A 22,433-nucleotide genomic window follows, 5' to 3' on the forward strand; every position below is an offset into this window, starting at 1 on the left:
CGTGTGTTACCCAACAGTTTTTCAGAAGTACTGTTGGAGCGTTGAGCTTCGAGAAGATTGATGAGCTGTGTTATCTGATTGTTGCTACTGTCGGAAGGAGATGTAACATGAACATTGTTGGCTCAGCCACGTCCTGACCATTGAACCTGGACGAGCGACCCCCTCGTTGACTGAGCGAGTAGAAGTATCCTTGTTGTCGAAACAATTTCCACCCTTTTGTTCGTAATACCAATCAGGAAACCCATGAAGAAGAAAGCATTCTGAAATTTCATGGCCTTGACGACGACAATGAGTGCAAAAGAGGGTGGAGCGATCGCAAAAACGTTGGTTAGAAACAACAACAATTTTGAGAAGGCTGCTCTTTTTTTTATAGAGAAAATAATAGCGTCGGTCTTGGCAATCTCCTTTGATCTTGCAACGTTGAAATTTTGTTCCTCTCGAATAACACGAGAGTAAACTTGCGTAAGAGGTGCGATTGGATCTTCATCATTGATAGTGGAGCGAATGTTGCTGAAACGTGGAGATCCAAGCCAAAAAGAAACTGATGAACACATCTTCTTCACGCTCGTTAGCAATATCCAGAGTAGCAGCACATGTACATTGACGGCCTGTTCTGTAGTTTTGCAGCTCTTCCCACAGTTTGGAGAGACGACTGTAGTATTCCAGCACCGATTGACCATTCTGCTTACTAGCAGCTATCTCATCCTTGAGAACCTGTTTACAAACCCCGTTCGCAGCCAAGAAACGAGATCGAAGGCTGTCCTATAATGTAGAAGCATCAGTAATAAACAAAACCATGGAACGAAGCTTGGGATCAATGGAAGTTTGTATCCATCCAATGATTAATTAGTTGGCGGCACGCCACATGGCTAACTCAGGTTCAGAGGTTGGTTTTGGGATAGTACCATTGATGAATCCAAGCTTTTGTTTGGCCTGCAAAGAATTTTGTAATTCAGTTGCCCTATTCAACATAGTTGTCTTCTTGCAAAATTACAGAAGAGATCAAAGCTCTTGGATTGTCAGAAGCATTGGATTGATATGGTAATGGTGGTGCGGATACGACGAGTTAAAGAAAAGAAGTATAATGAAAAGTAGAAGAGAAGAGAAGCGGCGGTTGCTAAGAATAACGACAGGAGAGAAAAGAAAATCTAGGTCACAAGAGTTTCTGCTCTGATACCATGTAATAGAAAATAATCTCTTGGTGTATTCCAATCAAAGATGTGAAGTATTTTATACAAAAGGAGTTGCCTAAAAGTGATAAGACCATATCATATTAAATCTAGGGATATACTAATCTAATAGAAATCTTAGGTTCTGCTCTTATTTACTTGTAAGTTCCGAATTAGGATTTAGCTTTTCTGTATTTGCCTCGTTCATCTAACAAAATTGATATGTACATACATTTTGATGGCTTCTGATCGTGGTTCTGCTGTTGATGGTAAACCCTTTTTGATGAAACATACGGAAGATGCAAAAATCAAAGACCAAGGTGAGAAAGGTCACTCTGAGGCTACATTTAAAGCTGTAGACCTGAATCTGCCCAAGTTCTACTAGCACATGATCAATCAAACAAGGGAAATTTAGGTGCGGGTCTCTCTCTCTCTCTATATATATATATACCTCTATTTTGTTTTTGTGTCTCAAGTTAAATCTCCATAGATATTTTTTTAGTTATTTTCTTCACTTTTGTGATACTTATGCTTCTTATTTTAGGTTCTCCAGAAAAAAGGAGTTGCATCGAAGAGATTTGTCCAAGTTAGCAACATGAGTCCACGACTTACGGCTGTACAACTTAGGCAGATATTTGGCAGCTCTAAGTCAAATGCTTCAAAAGGAAGATTTAGTTCTTAATTTAAACACAGAGCAGTTTAGTTTTCCAAAATGAGAAAACTCCATGATCTATTTATATTATAAATTGTAACGTGTAGCCAATCTCTTTATCAAGAAAACTCCAATGAACAAATCTCTTCAATCGCCAATGATCTCATCATCTTCTTTATTATGTTTTACGGGTTTAATCTTTGGATTCGATGTGTCCTTGATCTTTCCTTCTCAGGATCAACGCCGCCTTGGAGCTATTATAATACCAAACAAAGAATCAGCAGAAGGAGCAGCAAAGCAGAAAATTTCACCTCTAGATCCTGAAGTCAATGAACTTAGCAAGGAGACGATAACTAGCATGGTCTACGAAGAACTGAGGAAATGGTAATGTATCAGACCAAGTGTTACTCTTTGAGCATATGGATCCCTCTCTCTAACGTATGATTTAAGCGTATATATACTTGCCTTAATCAAGCAATCACACATATATAAACCATAATGAGGACATCACAATGCTCGTTCCAAGTTGGGCCTGTTCTGATTGTGGATGAGGCTTTCACGGTAAGTTCTTTTGTTCAATCTCATTCATAATCGCTTCACTTGTTCTATGTAATATCTTTACAGATAGACAACGGTTTAATGACACCGACAATGAAAATAAGACGGGACAAGGTGGTTGATCAATACAAGAATGAAATAGAAAGACTCTACAAGTAGACTAGAGATCTTATAGCATCTTCCTTTACGTTTACCAGTTCTTACTTCATTGTTAATATAAGCTGGAAATATCGGTTCACGCGCAGTATAATAAAGCATACCACTACATGAAAACTAATAAGCTTTTTGTTCTTCGACTATGATGAATTATCCAGTTCTGCAGCACTATAGATACTTATTAGATCTTCTTGTACGATTCATAGAACCAGTGAAAACCAAATTGTACGTTTGAGTATTAGCGATATCTTGCCTTCTATGTGTAGTTGTTGATACAAATTTTGTATAGCTGGGCTAAATTAGCCTCAAAACTGGGAGGTGACAACTTTTGACATTTAACTATATTATCACTTCAAAGCCAAAAGGAGAGTAATGGGAAGTGATGCTTTCTTTTGTATTTCATGTAATACAAATGATAAGTATAGCTCTAAAATGGAGGCCATGCTTATGTCATAAGATGTAAAATATACCCTATTTGGTGACTTTACAATATTAAGGATTAGATTAGTATAATTTAGGTATGTTAAATGTGTTAGAGCTCACCTAATTAAGGGTTTGTGCATGTTGTTTGAAGATCGAATGAGCCGATTAAACAAGTATTAACCAAAGATGTATGCTAGATTACTACTGAGAGGTTTGAGATTATCCTGTTGGGTGAATGAGTAGTTGTTGATAGAATATTGCAAATTGCTTATAAATTTGATTAGGTGACCAATGATTTGTACATAATATATATTATCTATGAGGTAAGCAAACTGAGTTTTTTTTTTGTTTCTCGTCGAAGGTCTATTAAAATAAGATACGACCTGAACGTACGTACCATCCTGTGTCACACTCTTAGGCTATGTCTTTCTCTGTTTTTTTTTTTCATATTTATAAAACAAAATGATTAGCGCACAACTAAAATGATAAAGTTGTTTTAATTTTTAATTTAATACATATATTAGTTTACTTCCAACTTGCAGAAAATAACAGTATATAAAGCCAATATATGCAGAAGTAGACTAAGACAGCTTAGTAGAGAGATATAGAAACTGAGATGGAAGCGGCGGGTGAAGATTGCTGTGAGAGCGGCCCGGGTTACGCTACGCCTCTCCTTGCCATGTCTGGTCCACGAGAGAAACTCATCTATGTCACTGCCTTATACACCGGTAAACTATTTTCTAGCTCTTTATATATGGAATGGAATTAAGAGTATAAGATTTGGGGGTGTATTCAACTTGACATTTTAAGTGATTTGTGTAAAAGTTATAAATCCTATGTTATTCAATCATGGATTTTAAAAAGTCTCATGAAATCCACTGTTATTCAACTGATGATTTAAAAATCTACTTTGAAATCCACTGTTATTCAAAACAGTTTGTGGAGTTTTAGGGATTCTGGAGGATTTTGGAGGATTTTGGAGGATTTTGGAGGATTTGTTTAGTTAAAAATACAGAAATACAAATCTCATGGTTTTAGATGGGATTTGAAAGAATTTTACCATAAATCATATCAACTCCCCTAAAATCTATCAAAATTTCAAATTTTCAAAATCTCATCAAATCCAGATTACGTAGCGACGGTTTCAAACTTTGTTATGTCGGCTAAAGGTTTTTGGAAATTGGTTTGGTCCAGGAACCGGGACGGCAAAGCCAGATTACGTAGCGACGGTGGATGTGGAACCGAGTTCAACGACATACTCTAGTGTCATCCATAGACTACCAATGCCTTTTCTTGATGACGAACTTCATCATTCAGGTTGGAACTCTTGTAGCTCTTGCTATGGTGATCGTGCTTGTGAAAGACGTTACATCATCTTGCCTTCTCTTCTGTAAGAAACTTAACAACATCTCTCCTATGTTTCTTTTGTATCTGAAAAGTTCTCATGTATTTTGATCTCATCTCACACATGTCGGAAAAAAGGTCTGGTCGCATCTACATCATCGATACGAAAACAAACCCGAGGGAACCATTTCTACACAAATTTGTGGAGCCAGCGGAGGTTTTGGAGAAGACGGGATTGGCTTATCCGCATCAACCTCATTGCTTAGCTTCCGGAGACATTCTTGTGTCTTGTCTTGGGGATGAAGATGGAAACGCAAAAGGCAGTGGGTTTCTCTTACTTGATTCCGAGTTTAACATCAAAGGAAGGTAACTTCGAGAATAACGGATTTGTACTGTTTCTTAGATGGCAAGAAAGAGGAACCAGACCTAATTGCTATCTAATTTAAATTAATTTTAAAAGGTGGGACAAGGATGGAAACAGTCCTTTGTTTGGGTATGATTTCTGGTACCAACCTCGACACAAGACGATGATTAGTACCTCTTGGGGAGCACCAGCCGCGTTTACCAAAGGATTTGACCCCAAGGACGTCTCTGATGGCTTGTATGGAAGGCATCTACATGTCTATAGTTGGCCCGAAGGAGAATTGAAACAGATACTTGACCTCGGTGATACCGGACTTGTACCCTTAGAGGTAAACTCTAGTCTTGCAAATCTCAGCTTATACTACTTTCTTCTTCCACAAGAAACAACATCATCCTCCTCTGTTTTGTTTTGCAGATAAGATTCTTGCACAACCCGGATAAAGCTATGGGATATGTGGGATGTGCGTTGTCGAGTACTATTGTAAGATTTTTCAAGAAGGATGATGAAACATGGAGCCATGAGGTATATAATGAATCTTTATTTCTTTTGATTTTTTTCTTCCTAATTACAAACAACCTCTCCAATTTTAAGGTGGCTATATCAGTGGAACCTCTGAAAGTTGAAAACTGGATTCTCCCGGAAATGGGAGGGGTTATCACTGACTTTCTAATCTCACTCGACGACCGATTCCTCTATTTTTCCAACTGGTTTCATGGAGATATTCGCCAGTACAACATCGAGGACCCGGAAAACCCTGTTTTAACCGGTCAACTATACGTAGGTGGGCTAGTCCAAAAGGGAAGCGATGTCTTGGCCTTAGGAGAAGATGGAAAGACGTTTCAGTTCGATCTCCCTAAGATCAAGGTTCCGTTGAACAAAATCTAGAACGTGTTACTTGTCCTACACGCTATTGTAATAATTGGTGTTTTTCTTGTGTGAAGGGTCAGCGTCTGAGAGGAGGTCCTCAGATGTTTCAGCTGAGCCTAGATGGGAAGCGACTGTACGTGACGAACTCGCTGTTTAGCGTTTGGGACAGACAGTTTTACCCTGAACTTGTGGAGAAAGGCTCACACATGTTGCAGATTGATGTTGATACAGACAAAGGTGGTCTATCCATAAACCCTGACTTCTTAGTCGACTTTGGGTCCGAACCTGATGGTCCTGCGCTCGCTCATGAGATGAGATATCCTGGCGGGGACTGCACCTCTGATATCTGGGTTTAGTTTGCTTCACTAAACAAACCATTTCTATGGAAACTGGAACAGAGCGCATATTTTTATAATGGTTTTGTGTGATTATCAATAAATTAATTAAGAAGAATGTATCAACTTGAGATACAAAACAGATACATATGTGAACCATCAAGACAATAGCTCGTGAAACATTAATGGTCCATGACTACATCATACAATCAACTATAAAAAAAAACATGCATGTTCATGTCAAACAAAGTTTAAAATCAATAGGAACGCACAAAAACTCAACAAGTAACATTTTTATTAAATACTTAATAGGCCGACGTGCCAGCTTAATACAAAATGTTAAATTGCTTACATGGATGACTTGAGAGGCCCCAATGATCCCCTTTTATTAGATTCCCCCTTCTTCTTTTTTCTCAATTATCTAGAAACCCTAAAACGGCACAAACTGATCTTTGTAGTTTTTTGGGTAACGGAAGCTTAGGCTCTGCTCTAACTGATTTGTTATTTTCGAATTAGGGATTCAGCTTTTTGCGTATTTGCTTCGTTCATCTAAGAAATTGATACGTACGTACGTTTTTGATGGCTTCTGATCGTGGTTCTGCTGCTGCTGGTAAGCCCTTTTTGATAAAACATGCGGAAGATACAAAAATCAAAGACCAATGTGAGAAAGATCACTCTGAGGCTAAAGGTGTAAACCATACTATGAGTCTATGATACCCAAATCTGCACAAGCTCTCCAAGCACATGATCAACCAAACAAGGGATATTTAGGTGCTGATATATATATATATATACATCTGAGTCTCAAGTTGAATCTCCATAGATTATTTAGTTTTCTTCACTTTTGTGATACTTATGCTTTTTATTTTAGGTTCTCCATAGAATTTTTACTATAGGGGAGAAAATGTTGTTAAGATATTATAAGTTGATAGATTTGATGAGAGTAAAGACACATAATGTGTTAGAGGAAGAATTATATTAGATTCTCATGATTATAATGTTACAATATATGTTCTCTTATATACACAAAGTATTTCCTAAACTAAGATAATGTAAATGTAAATAATATATTTAGATAAATGTAAATATTTCTAAACTATATCTTCTAGATTTTTCTCAATCTTCATAATTTACATATTTTTGGGTTTGTCATCTCGACCGTCAATCTCGGTTGATCTCTGGTTCTACATATCCCAGTATAAGTCAAATGCTTCAAAAGGAAGATTTAATTCGTGCTTTGAACACAAAGCAGTTTGGTTTTTTAAAATGAGAAAACTCCATGAAGAAGACTCCATGATCTATCTATATTATAAATTGTAACGTGTAGCAAATCTCTTTATCAAGAAGACTCCAATGTCTTCAATCGCCAACGATCTCCATCTTCTTTATTATGTTTCTTCTTATTCATTTTGAAACTTTTGTGTTGCAATGTCGTTGGTAATATATAGAGAAATATATCTTGGTTTATAAATTAAAAGTATGTTTTTCTATAAATCTAAAATCCATGGAAATGCATATCTTACTTAATCCATGATGCATATCTTTCAGTTTTGATATGTATCATCAGAATCGCTTCTATATATAAATGAATCCATCCTTGTACAAAACCCTAATACTTATCTCCGCTTACCGCAAATGGCTAACCCTAAAGTTTTCTTTGATATGACCGTCGACGGCAAACCGGCAGCTGGTCGGATCGTGATGGAGCTCTTCGCCGACACGACACCACGGACGGCCGAGAACTTCCGAGCCCTATGTACCGGCGAGAAAGGCATAGGGAAGTTTGGAAAGCCACTCCACTACAAGGGATCATGCATCCACTCTGTGTCCCCAAAATTAATGTTATGTGGAGGAGACTTCATTGTCGGAGACGGATCCAGAGGCGAATCGATCTACGGTGACACATTCGAGGATGAGAACTTCATCAAGCAGCACACCGGTCCAGGTATACTGACTATGAGCAATGGTGGTCAAGACACCAACGATTCTCGATTCATGATCTGCATGAGGAAGTATTGCGGACTCGACAACGTGCACGTCGTGTTCGGCCAAGTTGTTGAAGGGTTAGATGTACTCAAGAGTATTATGGAAGAGGTTGAAACATATAGCATGAAGCCTTCCAAGACTGTGGTGATCGTCGACTGTGGTGAGATTTTTCAAAAGACCTAAGAGATTATTTCACATAAATATAATGGTAGCTTGTGTCGATCGTCCTGATGATTAATGTTTTTTTGTACTTCTTTCGTTTGGATTTGGCTTTTGGAATTTAGATTGGCTACTACCACTTAATAAACGATAAGCATATGAACCTTTTTTGGTCCTATATATGAACCGGTCAGTTTGAGGTTGGATTAATGAAACGTACAAATTTTTGGGTTTGTATAATTTATTGGCGGGCAAATCCGGTTGGTCTTTGATTTAGCTCATACTAGACATAGCAAATAGACTATATAGATATTAGGGGATACAATATCCCACATTGGAAGATGAGTAAGAACTTAAGTAGTATAAATAAGATATGGGCATCTCCACTTATTGTCAATTGGTTTTGAGTTGGAAGCCCACAATCTAATAAGAGATACAGTAAAACCTCTATAAACTAATAAGGTCGGGACCATTAAATTTTATTAATTTATAGATTTATAGAGGTTTTAATTTATCGATAAATTAATAAAATATTAATTTATGAAGAGAATTTTTATCAGAAATTCAGAGTTTAGAATAAATTGCTGTTCTACTATTTTTCAAGGTGATGATGAAGTTGAAGAAGATATGACGGTACCTTTAGACCAATTACACGTAAGGAAGCAATAATCGCGTCAAGAACTCTCTACAATTTTTAGATGCGATTTGAGAAGACAACACCAGAAGTTTTTGATGCAGTCAGAAAGATTAGAGATGCTCCCAGACAAGAATTCAAATTCAAGAATAAACAAACAACAATAGACCATATTTCACTAGATTTTCTTTATATATATATATATATATATTAGTTTATTTGATTGTTAATTTATGATATTGATGGGACCATATTTTTACATGAGATTTTTAAAAAAGTTATTAATTTATTATTTTATCGAATAATGTCTAAAATTATACTAGTCACAACTTAGGACCGGAGAAATTTATTAATTTATAGAAGTTATTAATTTACCGAGAATTAATTTATAGAAGTTCTACTGTAGTTCAATACTATAGTCAGTGAAGCAGAGGAAGAGTACATGACTAACTTCATTTTCTTATTTGCATTTTGTCAGCAAAGGAAAAACAAACTTTTTTATCTAACTTTCGTGCTATATCGGAATAAATGATCCCATGATTTGTTTGGTTTTTTTTTATGCTATTTAAAGGCATAAATGAAAGAAATAAGCTTTGAAGAATTGGTTTCTTTTTCAGCAGATGCTATTATTATGGTTTTAAAAACTTTTATCTTTTGTTTTGAACAATGATGTGAATTTATTGATGATGCTTTGGTGTGAAGCAAAATGAAGTAAACAAGTTAGAGCGTGTGGGTCAATGGAAACAGCTCAGCTGATGTAGTTGGGTTGTTGAACTTGTTTGGTGGCATTTACACTAACTCCTTTAATGGTGATTTTTAACCTCCTAACCCCACTCATTTAATCATAATGACCGCCGTAATTATTTACTTTCTTTTCATATGAACTAAACACAACTTTAAAGTATTTTAATCAGATCACTACAAAAACATGTTTATTTTAATATAATTGTTTGAATGGTGACAATTAAATTAGATACATATATATATATCTTAAATTGATAATTATAAAATTTTATTTATCTAAAACAATATATTGTTTATAAAACTAAAAAAAAACAAATTTTAAATTTAGTTATGATTAGTATCACATAGCGGTCAAAGATATAATAATGAAAACGAAAAAAAAATTGAAAGAAAAAAAAAAGAAAATAACGATGAAACAAATAAATGGTATCACTGTAGAAGAAAAAAAAATAGTATCATTTTGAGTAATGTTAATCTTTCGTAGTTTTGTGATTAGTAAATATTACAATGAAATCTGATATTAAAAACAATAAAAAATAATTACAGTTGGAAAGAAAAGCAAAAATTAATTGTATGAATTCTTAAAGGAACCATGTGGACCACAATAAAGATTTTTAATTGCAAATCAAATTAAAAAAAAAATGATTCAATTAATACATGATGTTTACAATTCAGTTTAACTCTATCTAACTTAAACCGACCCGGTTTAACTCCAACAAGAGTTACTTACTTGGAGTTGTCGTAACACAAAGACATCACAAAACTTTCACACACCGACATGTCGTCAAGATCCTTAGCTCTCGTTTACTTATCCATACTTTGCTTTCAAACCCATCTCTCTATCTCCACCACGGTTCCGATTCCGTCGGAGAACGGAGGAATCGACGCAATGCTGATCCGGGGCGGCGTAATCGGAGAGGAGGAAGGAGAGGAGATGATGATGCCATCGGAGATAAGCCGGAGAGTGATGATGATGCGGAAACGGTACATAAGCTATGAAACATTGAGGAGAGACATGGTTCCTTGTCAGAAACCAGGTGCTTCTTACTACGCTTGTCGCTCTGGTCAGGCTAATTCTTACAACAGAGGATGTAGTATCATTACTAGGTGTGCTAGAGACACTAACGATATCAAGACTTGATAACATTGGTGGGGAGGTTTCTTTTTTAGTTGTTGTTGTTGTTTTATTTGAGGATATCTGAGTTTGAAATGCAGATGCTATGAAGATGATGCTCTCTCTAAGGATGAGGCAGATGTAATCTTATTGTTACTGTGTTTTGTTTTGTAATGTTGTTGATTAATAGTGATATGTGATTTTGAATGATCTGGTCATAATTGATATCTAAATTCTTGGTTTTGGAGTGATATAGATGGAATATTGTGGGAATTTTAGGATAAAGTTTGGGTTTTTAAGCTTTGTTCAGGGTACTTAAGAACTAAATTTAGAAGTTTTTATGGCATTGTATGTGAAGAATTGACATGATTGTTATGTAGGTTTAGTGGGAAAATTTATATCTTTAGTATGGAGTTTGGTACTCATACAATGCTGAGTTATCAGTTAGTAAAGAAAGCTGAGTTTGGTTTATTCTTGTAAGTTCAAGAACCTGACTCTTGGATTCTCCGGCTAACTGTCTTCAATATCTTTCCTCAAAACAATCTAAAAACTGCTCACAAGCAAGCATCAGTATCATCTTGGATAGGTATATCACCACGAAATAGGCTAATCAAAACGCCATAGAAAGAGTGCAATAGGAAGTAACTCTTTTGCTTCTCAGCTAGCAGCAGATTGGATTCGGATTGGTAACATTGTTAGTTAGTATACAATTTGAAGAGCAAAATATGAAGTAGAAAATAGCTTTGCATATTTTTGTTATCTCCCTTGTTCGAAAAGTAAACAGAACAAAGCATAAATAATCCTAACAATGTATAACGAAGCTAAGTTTAGTTGAGACATATAAAAGTAGAAATGGAAGAAAACCAAAAAAAATAAAATAAAAACAGCCTTTCAAACCAAGAACAACCCCTTATTCATACCAATACTTGGTCACCTTCATCAAAGGACCAATATATCTCATATTACCCCGACCAGACCAACCAGATCCGACCGGACTCAAACAATTGCCAACAAACGGCTTAATCATAAAACCATACAAACCCTTGGTGTAAGAAGAACCAATCAGTGCTCGGCTCTTTAATCTTCTCAGTACCTGTAGTTAGCAGGCTTGTAAGGACCTTCAATGGGTATGCTGACATAGTCAGATTGGTCCTTGCTAAGCTTGGTGAGTCTTGCACCTAGCTTGCCCAAGTGAAGTGCAGCTACCTTCTCATCCAAGTGCTTAGGCAAAACATACACCTTCTTCTCGTACTTCCCGCTCGACTTCTCGTTCCAGAGCTCAAGCTGTGCAATCACTTGGTTGGTGAACGAGCACGACATCACGAAACTAGGGTGTCCAGTGGCGCATCCCAAGTTCATCAAACGACCTTCAGCTAGAACAATGATGCCTGACTTGGTGTCTGGAAACACCCACCTATCAGTCTGCGGCTTGATGGTGATACGTTTCACACCAGGGTAAGTCTCAAGCCCTAGCATGTCGATTTCGTTGTCGAAATGACCAATGTTGCAGACAATGGCATTGTTCTTCATTTTCCTCATGTGGTCAACCATAATAATATCTTTGTTTCCAGTTGTGGTAACAAAGATATCAGCTTCTGAGAGAACATCCTCAAGAGTTAGAACTTGAAGACCTTCCATAAGAGCCTGAAGGGCACAGATTGGATCAATCTCAGTCACAATGACACGAGCACCAGCGGTCTTCATGGCTGCAGCACAACCTTTTCCAACATCACCATAACCACAGATAACAGCAACCTTTCCGGCAATCATAACATCAGTAGCCCTCATGAGACCGTCCGGTAGCGAGTGTCGGCATCCATACAAGTTGTCAAACTGTAAAGCAAACACATCATCAGCGAAACAGAGGAAAAACAGAAGATATATTATTAACAATGTCATCCACATTTTGGTAATATAAGCATTACATTATTATTCACAGATCTAGTCTTCTAAAGCTCTAATGTGACACATATGGATCAAAAATAGGAATTACCTTGCTCTTGGTGACAGAGTCATTGACGTTAATGGCAGGGAACAAGAGAGCTCCAGTCTCCTGCATCTGATAAAGCCTCTTAACACCAGTGGTAGTCTCCTCAGAGACACCAACCAATCTCTCCTTCATCTTATGGTACTTCTTAGGATCAACTTGAAGACCTTCTTTGATAATCGCCAACACGATCTGAAACTCGGGGTTATCAGTAGACGTCGGGTCAGGGAGCGTACCAGTTTTCTCAAAGATCTCTTCAGCTTTAACACCCTCATGGATCAAAAGAGTAGCATCACCACCGTCATCAACGATTAGATCAGGACCACCACCGGGACCCCAGTCAAGAGCTCTCTCCGTACACCACCAATACTCTTGAAGAGTCTCACCTTTCCAAGCGAACACAGCGGCGGAGTCACGAGCGATGGCGGCAGCGGCGTGGTCTTGTGTTGAGAAGATGTTGCAAGAACACCATCTGACTTCAGCGCCGAGAGCGGTTAAGGTTTCGATCAAGACGGCGGTTTGGATCGTCATGTGGAGTGATCCGGTGATTCTTGCTCCTTTGAGTGGCTGAGATGGTCCGAACTCGGTAATGCAAGAGACGAGTCCAGGCATTTCGACTTCGGCTAGCTCGATTTCGAGACGGCCGAAGTCGGCTTGAGACATGTCTTTGACCTTGTATTCACGACCACTTGAGGTTTTCTCAACAAGCAACGCCATTTTTTTTGAGTTTTTTCTTGATCTGTGTGGATCTCTGTGAGTGATGTAGGAGGAGACAGGGGAAGGTAGGGGGAGTGAGGTTAAATAGATAAAGGCGGGAGTGAGATGGACGGTTGAGATTAGTTTGTAGAGAGAGTTTGGTGGATCTGGTAAAAGACATTGACTTTTCATCTTTCTCTTTTTTTTTTTTTTTAGATTATCCGAAAAGAGTGACAATTCTGTTTTTGACCACCTCTGTAAAAATATTCTTAATCATGCAAAAACTAGATTTGGTTATATATACTTAATACTAATATCTTTACCAAATAGGGAACAAGAAAAACAATTCTGTTTCGGATATTAAAAAACATAAAAACTAATTTTAATCTGACATTTTCTTATGAAAATTATCAAACTACAATACTTTTTTGTTATTTCATCATCAACTTTTTAAAAGCAATTACATGCAAATTTGGTCAATGTTAGGTTTTAAATTTGGTTAAGCTCTGTTCCTGCAATTTCATAAAAGTTGTTGCAAATTTTTTTTTTTCATTGTAGCTACAAAGCTTTCGGTGGTGCTTTGTTTTTTTTAACATCTTATGGTGCTCTGTTTTTATAATTTATAATTAATTAAACATGTTTCTCGTTTTCTTCTCGTGAGTCTCTTAATAATTTGACTAACTAATAATTAATTAATGTTAATGTTAATGTTTCCATACAAATTTCACCTCTGTTTTTACTGAAGGGTAACAAGATGAACCAGGTACTCTATCTCACTATTGTAGATTTTGAGTTTTTGATTTGTTAAAACCTATCTTTTATTGTTTAGTACTTCTATGCAGATTCCACATAATAGTCTTGAACCACTTTCTGGTAAATACTTGTTCACTTATCCTCTTGTAGACCTTGTTTTCTTATTTTAATCTATTTGGTACTAATTTATGTTGATCAATTTTTTTTTTAGAACCTCCTGATATACGTATATGGTTTCCAGACTATGTGTATGAATCGCCAATGTTGGATTCAAGTGATCCTTGTTTTGATTTTTTAATTCCTGAAAGAAGTAAATGTATAGAGGAAACAGAAATGAAGACAGACACCACAAGATTTGAAAATGCATATGATGTTTGTCCTACAACAATATTGCTAAATACTTTTGAACCAATTTTTATCTCTATCCAGCTGACATATTATTTTTCTTGTAGATTACAGAACTAGATCACCTTATAGTTGACGAGAGTGACATAGAGGAAAATAATACGTTAAGTATTTTTCGAAAACCTGCGAGGAAGCAAGATTATAGAATAAGAACAGATAATCAGAATAGCACTACAACAACAACCATTGAATGAGAAGTGATTTCTTTGAAAAGCCGAGTCAATTACCTAGAAGACGAAGTAAAAAAATTGCATGATCTTATTAACTCTTTGATATCGAAGGTACATTATGTTGACTATATATTTTGTTTATATTTAGAAAATCATTAATTGTTGGACAATAGACATGAGATTAACATTCTTTTATTTATATTCATGCTGTTTCAGGAATTAAAAAGGTGAATATGAAATGGATGGACATGAAGCAAGCCTAAGATGAATGCTTTTTTTTTTTCAACCCTAAGATGAATGTTTAACTATAAGTTAAAATAGTTCTCTACTTTAAAAGAATATTTTTTTTTTACTTATTAATCTATATTTTCCTTAATACAATACAATGAACATTCTTCATATTAAAAGGTCACAAATGTGTGACAAATAATTTTGTCTCAAATAAATGTCACTATTTGTGACTACATGATTGTAGTAAAACCGTCACCCTTGTTACAATTAATAATATCGACACTATTTAGTCGCTAATAGAGACATTTTTTGTGACGATTTAATTCGTAATAATATTGTGACGAAATAATTACGAATTTATGATTAAAAAGTTTTGTCACGATAAAGTATCTAAACGGTCATAAATTTGTGACAAACAAATTTAGTCTCAAACTAACGTCACAATGACAGTTTTTTCTTGTAGTGTTGCTATTTTAAGGCAGCAAAATTAGGTTCAAATGAAGTCTTTGGACGAGGAAAGTAACAAATTAAACACGTTTGTTCCTAGTACTAACATGTTAAGGGTAAAACTTGTTTACGTAAAAATATTTTGAGTTATATATCAAAAGCTAACAGGTGATTTATCAAATGGAATGCATGCACGACCGAATGTTAAAAGTTTTAAGAATATTAGAATTTTTGTGCATGATGCAAATTTTTTATCAATAGTATATTCTCGGATGCATTAAACCACAACTAGCAAACAAGCCTTCACACAAAGTCACAAACTATCAGTTATTAGCATTTAGCAGCAGGTCAGGATTTTACTTAAAACGAGGCCACTTGCTGTCGTTCTTGATAGATCTTCTTATACGTCTGGTGGGTCACTAGTGTCGTTCTTCCATTATCTCTGCCTTTCATACCGATATTTTCTTAAGAAACCGACCCCATTCATAGTTTGTGTGTGTGTCTCTCTGTGTAACCTATATTATTGAATGTACTTTATTCTTAAGCCAAACATCTATTTTGAACGTCGGTGCCGAGTATGTGCACCGGATTGTGGAAGAGCGTCGGTGGATCTGAATTAATACCCTACCATCAACAAGACAAATAATAAACTAAGGCAAAAGTAAGGTGAATTCATTAACTATCCATTTTTTGTGTGTTTCCTAAATATTTGGAGTATTTTAAACTAGAAATGAGACGTTGCAAGTATAGGAGCGACGTCAGTTTGTTCCTTTGATATTTTGCAAAAGATATATTAAGTATATTAGTTTATGTAAATTTATATTAGCATGGAAAATGTGAATTAAACCCAATTATAAAGTCCATTTATCGTTGAGAAAAAGTTATCTATTTATCTTACCCTAAGTATTTTAGATCAGGGGGCAGGCGGCTAGCTAACTTGTGTTTTTTCTTTCCGTGGAGCAGAAGTGTACACCTCTCATACATAAGCAACTTTTTTCTTTTCTTTTTTGTTAACATACATAAGCAACTTTTGTAAGAGATACATTGCGTATTTAATATAAGAACAAAAAATTAGCTTAGTGCCTTTCTATACATTAACTTGGCTTAGTGCTTTTCTATACATTAGCTTAATCAACAACCAAAATGTACTATCAATTCTTACCTAGAAACGAAAAAAAGTAAAAGTAGAAGAAATAAAATTCAAACATTAATGAACGTCACGATGTCGACAGATCTTTTTATAAGTTACACGGTGTCTATTTTTTTGTGTAGAAGTGTCAAGGGCCACGCCACTCACATTATGAAAGCTCCATAATTGGTATTGGTAAACCTAATTCCAAAAAAATAACTTTGGCACTTTGTGCCTTTGTGGTTTGGTTCGGTGAGAATAGTCCTCAATCACGTTTTGATTTATAACTATGGGCCATTAACGGGCTATTTCTTTTTCTAGTGAAATTTAACGCTTACTTAAATAGATGCTAAGGAAATAGATTTAAAAAGAACGGATACCCAACTGATGAATCCACGAAGAGAAGTGCTATGGCATAAAAAGAACAAAGTTGATTCACAATCTTTACAATCTCAAGTGAATTGGTTTCATGTTGTTACCAGGAACTACAAGACCGTCGATGTAATCTAATAAGATCATCAAGACCTCCGAAGAATTCTACTAACTTACTCTCTCTTTGAGCCGCTTTGATGATCTTTCTATTTCAAGATTGAATTCTACAAAGTTAGATAAAATTTACTCTGAAGCATCTTCCTCTTTTTGTAATAATTAATCAAGGAACCTCTATAAAGCTGCTAGTATTAGTTTTCATTTTAATAGATGAACCATTAAATGAAACGTGTGTTTTAGTAACACAAATGACGTAGTGAAACTAGTTAAACTAAAATACAAAATTCCACAAGTATCGGCCCAACATTGTAAGCTTTGTGTGCCCTTTACAAACAATGTTTTTAGACAGTTGGACCTCACCGCTCACTAAAATCCATGTAATAATTAAAAGACAAAAATATTGGGCATATTAGTATATCCGTATATTAGGCTATGACTATTTAAATAAGGATCAGTTTGTGTTCGATGATTTCCTGTAAAAATATATTGGAATTACAGTTGGAAGAATGTGACGCTATTCATAGTCATTACATTGATGATATTACGTTTTCACAATTAAAAAAAGAGTCATTGTCTTGCCTTGGCACATGGGCAAGGGAAGAGATTTCTTAATATTTTTTTTAGAAAAAGAAAAAAAAAATCATGCATTTCAGTGAACGTCGACCCTCGCCACTCGCCACTCGCCAGACATATCAAGTCACTACATCTCAATCCTCATTTTTCCACAAAAACAAGTTGTAAAGTTCATTCGGATCGATTAGGGAATAAATTGAATTACACAATTTAATATCACATATGATTCGCATCACAACATCAGTACCTCTAGATTGTTCATCGCATTGATTAGAGTGGTGAAAAAAGCATGTCCATCTGAACAAATTATTGGGTTCAGAAGTTGCAGTGTAGCATATGTTGGTCCATACTCGCAGGTCGCAGCACTATATCCATGTTTTTTTTATGTATTGTCGGTTAAAATTTTAAGATTCTTAATAAAAAAAAATTAACGTATATATACATTTCTTATAACTTTATAAGATCACTTATAATAGGGTTCTTGAAAATAAAATTCAACTGCTTAATTGATGTAACGAGGATATTGAGAAATAGAAAAAAATGACGTGGATTCACAAGTGTTGAATTATTTTGAACGCATTGAAAAAAGGTGAGAGTGCAATCTTTACACTATCATGTGTTTACTGGATCAATAAAATCTGCACAATAACATATAGATAGATACATCCGAAAATAATGTAGTATATTTATTGGATATTTTTTACATCTACATTATTGAAGATAATTATTGTTATGATATTACATTTAAAAAAAAAATTATACCAAAATTCATCATTTTTCATATTCTATAAATAGAGACTTGTTTCATTAGATTTTGACACAGAAAAAAAACCATCTTCTTCATAATAATTTTCTATTTACCTCTCATAAATTCTTGGTTTTATCTTTTTCAGTCTTCTCTGAAAAAATGGATCCAAATAATAACCCTTCTAACACCCAAACTTTTTCTAATTACCCTTTTAACTACCCAAATCCCAACAATTATCCATATCAAAATCAAAATTCCAACCAACCTCCAAATATGCCAAATTATGGTGTTCGACCAAGTTTCTTCATGCCTTTGGCTGTTCCAAACTATCATCCATACTATGGTTCGGGGATGTCATATCCAACTCAACCACCCCATTATTCTGCTACTCCGGTGGGTAATGAAATTGTTCAGGACTCGGGAGCAACTGAATTTCCTGAATTTTCAACGCAAATGGGTCTTGGTGGTACAAGTGGTGTTAATCAAGCTACTCCAAGCATCGACCATTCAACATCTCGCCCCCGGAAAAGCCCCAAATGGACCACTGAGCAAAACTTGGTGCTACTGAGTGGGTGGATCAAATATGGAACAGACAACATTGTTGGCAGAAACCAAAAGAGCGAATCATTTTGGGGTAAAATTGCTGAGTATTGTAATGAGTTTTGCTCATTTGATCCTCCACGTAGTGCAACTACATGTAGAAATCACTACAACTACGTGAACACAAAACTGGGAAAATGGTTTGGCGGTTACGATAATGCTAGCGTATGCAACAAAGCGGGTGGTCGGAGCAAGATGTAGTGGCGAAAGCGCATTAAATATATACAGATTTTGGTAATGGTAATTTCAATTTAATGAAAGAATGGATCGTTGTTCGTGATCAACCACGCAATTGTAGTCAGGTAGGAGGAAATACTGGCTCTGGAAGCAGTGGATCTAAGAGAACTCATGATAGTGATGCTAATGACTCCAATTCTGTAGGATCCAGTGCTTGTCCAATGGGGAGGGATGCAGCTAAGAAAGCTAAAACGAAAGGTAAGGGCGCAGTCTTGGAAGTGGTCAACGAAGAGTTTAATGTATACAAAAAACTCAAGGAGCAAGAGTTGAAATGCTTGGACAATATAGCCATGATGCAAGAGGAGGCAATTTGAAAGTAAGAGGAGTCAAACATAGTGATGAAAGAAAAGACTAGGGCTATGAATACTAAGATGTGGATGAAGTTAAGTGAAAAGAACTTTCTCAATGACAAGGAGAGAAAGCTGATGCAGAAGTTGAGCTACAAATTATTTGGAGAATAATTGTAGTAACAAGTGGCTATCTGCATCATGTCACTCCATGCTTGTCTCTATCATGTCACTCCATGCTTTAATAACGTTTGTTTGGCGCTTTCTCCTTTAATAATGTTTGTCGATTTCTCTTTTAATAATGTTTGTTGTATGTTCCTGCTTTCATAATTTCGTTAATGTAATCTGTGAATTTCGGCTTTTAATGTTAGAATCTTATCCTCCATCCACTCAACTTAATTCAATAATGTTGTTGAGTTCCCGTGACTTTTTCGTCAATGTAATTCGTGAATTTTGGCTTTTAATGTCAGAATCTTATCCTCCACCCACTCAACTTGATTCAATAATGTTGTCGAGTGCCCGTGACTTTTTCATCATGTAATCCGTGAAGTTAGGCTTTTAATGCCAAAATCTTATCCTCCAGCCACTCAATCTGTTGGCTCCGTTTTCTTATAAATGAGGACTCATTCTTCGATTTATATACCAATACCACAAATCTCATCTCACTAAAGAAATCTCAATGGATCCATCAAAATTTCCTTTTGATATCGAAGCTTACAAAAGACAGTCTGAAATTGAAGATAGGTATATCCTCAACTATTTTAGTGAGCGCCGAAAGAAAATAGAGGAAGAATTTCCACCTCGCATGAAGAGAAGATACTTCAAGAGAGATCATGTAGCGGCAAATCAAAGACTGGTTGACGAATACTTTGCCAATGCACCTACATACGACGATACAATGTTTCGTCGGCGATTCCAAATGCGAAAACATGTTTTCCTTCGCATCGTTGGGGACCTATCAAATAGTGACGACTACTTCACCCAACGATTTGACGCAGCCAATAAAGAAAGTATATCTCCATTAGCAAAATGTACCACAACCATGCGAATGATAGCATATGGTGTGGCGGCCGATGCGGTGGATGAGTACATCAAAATTGGAGGTACTACAGCTCTGGAGTGCTTGCGTAGATTCTGTAAGGGAATCATAAAATTGTACGAGCAAGAGTATCTTAGAGCCCCAACTCAAGAGGACCTCCAGAGAATTTTGCATGTTAGTGAAATGCGAGGATTCCCAGGGATGGTTGGGAGTATTGATTGCATGCACTGGGAATGGAAAAATTATCCTACAACGTGGGAAGGACAATTTACACGGGGTGATAAGGGAACAACCACTGTTATTCTTGAAGCAGTCGCATCACAAGATCTATGGATCTGACATGCCTTTTTTGGATGTCCAGGGACATTGAACGATATAAACGTTCTAGATTGTTTACCGGTGTTTGATGATGTTGAACAGGGAAATACTCCAAGAGTTAACTTCTTGGTGAACCAACGTCCGTATAATATGGCATACTATCTAGCTGACGGTATATATCCTTCTTATCCTACTTTTTTCAAATCGATTAGGCTTCCTCAAAGTGAGCCGGACAAGTTATTTGCAGAAGTTCAAGAGGGATGTCGGAAGGACATCGAACATGCATTTGGAGTGTTGCAGGCTCGATTTAAAATCATTAGCAAACCAGCTCGCATGTGGGACATGGACGACCTAGCTATCATTATGAGGTCATGTATCATATTGCATAATATGATTGTTGAGGATGAACGTGATACATATATTTAACGGTGGAACGATTATGATCAATTTGAGGCAAGTGGGTCTACTACACTGCAGCCATTCTCGACCGAGGTGCTACCTGCATTTGCAAATCATGTACGTGCTAGATCCGAATTGCGTGATTCAAGTGTGCATCACGAATTGCAAGCAGATCTAGTCAAACATATATGGGCAAAGTTTGGAATGTCTCGTGATTAAAATGATTTTTAAGTGTTTGAGTTGAGTCTATTGTACTAGTTATGTGTTTTATTGGTTGTATTGTGTGCTTCTTATTGTATTGTATTGTGTTTTTCTTATTGTATTGTATTGCATTTTAAGTTTTTCGTAATTTTATTTGTTTTAATAATGACTCTCTCTATTTTAGTTTTTACTATTTATATTTTCTTAATTAACGAACATAAAATTTAAATAAAACTAAAATAAAAAACTATTTAACTCTTGATTACGTTAATTAACATTTAAGTGATAGTCATTATTAATACGTCATCGGAAAAACTAAAACATAAAATAAATTAAAAATAATAAAATAAAAAGAGGTGGGGTAGGGTGTTAAATTTTATTAAACAAACTATTGGAGGGTGTAAAATTTAAGTAGATGTTGAATAATTAGGTGGAAGAGAGAGAAGAGGATGTGAAAGAGAGAGATATGATGTGAAGGGTGTTGAATCTTAAAACCGTTGTTGATAGTCTAATAACCTCTTGAATAGTCATTTGAAAAAGAAAAAAAAAATTGATTAGTTTATATGTCATTTTCTCATCATAATTTTTCAACCTGCCAACAAATATATTACTTAAAATCTCTATATATACATGATAATATAGTATGGTTATAAACAAGTGGCATAATAAAATTAACTGATATAAGAGTCCACAAATTCTAAGTAGGGTAAAGAAAAAAGAGAATGTGCGCTTCTCAGTCAGAATTATATAATCAAGTGACAACGACTTCATATTTGATTTTTATCATCGTATTGTAGTTGGAGTTAATTACTTCATGTTCAGAATTGGTGTTATCTAGTTTCTCCCATACAATTTCAACTTTGTTATAAAGAACTACATAACCTCATCCACAAATTTAATGCCCCCATCGTCTCCATAATGTACCATGCAACATCTCTCCCATTTTGGAATTAATACTCTAGTATTCCTATATCATATCTCTCAAAAATGTGTGCTGGGAAAGATATATAGACGTTCATTTTTTGTTACTTCATGTTGTCTTTTCGTGTAGATTTGTAGGGAATAATAGTTTGGGAGAAGAGTCATACGTGTATATAACTTTTATTGTAATAACAAATATTGTATTTGATAGGCCCTTGAAGAAAAGAAATAAAAAAAAAACACTAAAATAAACTGATCATAATTGCCACAACCAGAACAAGTTAGGGTTATCCGTTTA

At 35.7% G+C, this 22,433-nt stretch overlaps 3 protein-coding genes and 2 pseudogenes across 4 annotated transcripts; 4 read left to right on the forward strand and 1 right to left on the reverse strand.

Annotated features, from left to right (window-relative positions):
* The first annotated feature begins 2,324 nt into the window (after positions 1-2,324).
* LOC104788834 (selenium-binding protein 3-like) lies at positions 2,325-6,010 on the forward strand. Its single transcript, XM_010514616.3, has 7 exons — positions 2,325-3,686; positions 4,153-4,348; positions 4,441-4,668; positions 4,763-4,994; positions 5,081-5,188; positions 5,258-5,530; positions 5,608-6,010. Exons 1-7 carry the CDS (start codon positions 3,575-3,577, stop codon positions 5,887-5,889), a joined length of 1,431 nt encoding a protein of 476 aa, XP_010512918.1. The 5' UTR covers positions 2,325-3,574; the 3' UTR covers positions 5,890-6,010.
* A 1,493-nt stretch (positions 6,011-7,503) lies between these two features.
* LOC104707168 (peptidyl-prolyl cis-trans isomerase CYP19-1-like) lies at positions 7,504-8,130 on the forward strand. Its single transcript, XM_010423462.2, has one exon. The coding sequence runs from the start codon at positions 7,504-7,506 to the stop codon at positions 8,035-8,037; it is 534 nt and encodes a 177-aa protein (XP_010421764.2). The 3' UTR covers positions 8,038-8,130.
* A 1,983-nt stretch (positions 8,131-10,113) lies between these two features.
* On the forward strand, positions 10,114-10,712 carry LOC109126024 (protein RALF-like 24 pseudogene; annotated as a pseudogene). Its single transcript, XR_015561112.1, has one exon. The product of XR_015561112.1 is annotated as a protein RALF-like 24 pseudogene (transcript).
* A 682-nt stretch (positions 10,713-11,394) lies between these two features.
* LOC104788854 (adenosylhomocysteinase 2) lies at positions 11,395-13,300 on the reverse strand. Its single transcript, XM_087457000.1, has 2 exons — positions 12,499-13,300; positions 11,395-12,338 (listed from the first exon to the last, which is right to left on the reverse strand). Exons 1-2 carry the CDS (start codon positions 13,207-13,209, stop codon positions 11,592-11,594), a joined length of 1,458 nt encoding a protein of 485 aa, XP_087313126.1. The 5' UTR covers positions 13,210-13,300; the 3' UTR covers positions 11,395-11,591.
* A 5,139-nt stretch (positions 13,301-18,439) lies between these two features.
* On the forward strand, positions 18,440-21,400 carry LOC147949792 (uncharacterized; annotated as a pseudogene).
* Positions 21,401-22,433: the final 1,033 nt, after the last annotated feature.

Source organism: Camelina sativa, chromosome 1 (assembly GCF_030686135.1).
Source record: "Camelina sativa cultivar CO46 ecotype springtype chromosome 1, ASM3068613v1".
NCBI lineage: Eukaryota > Viridiplantae > Streptophyta > Magnoliopsida > Brassicales > Brassicaceae > Camelina > Camelina sativa.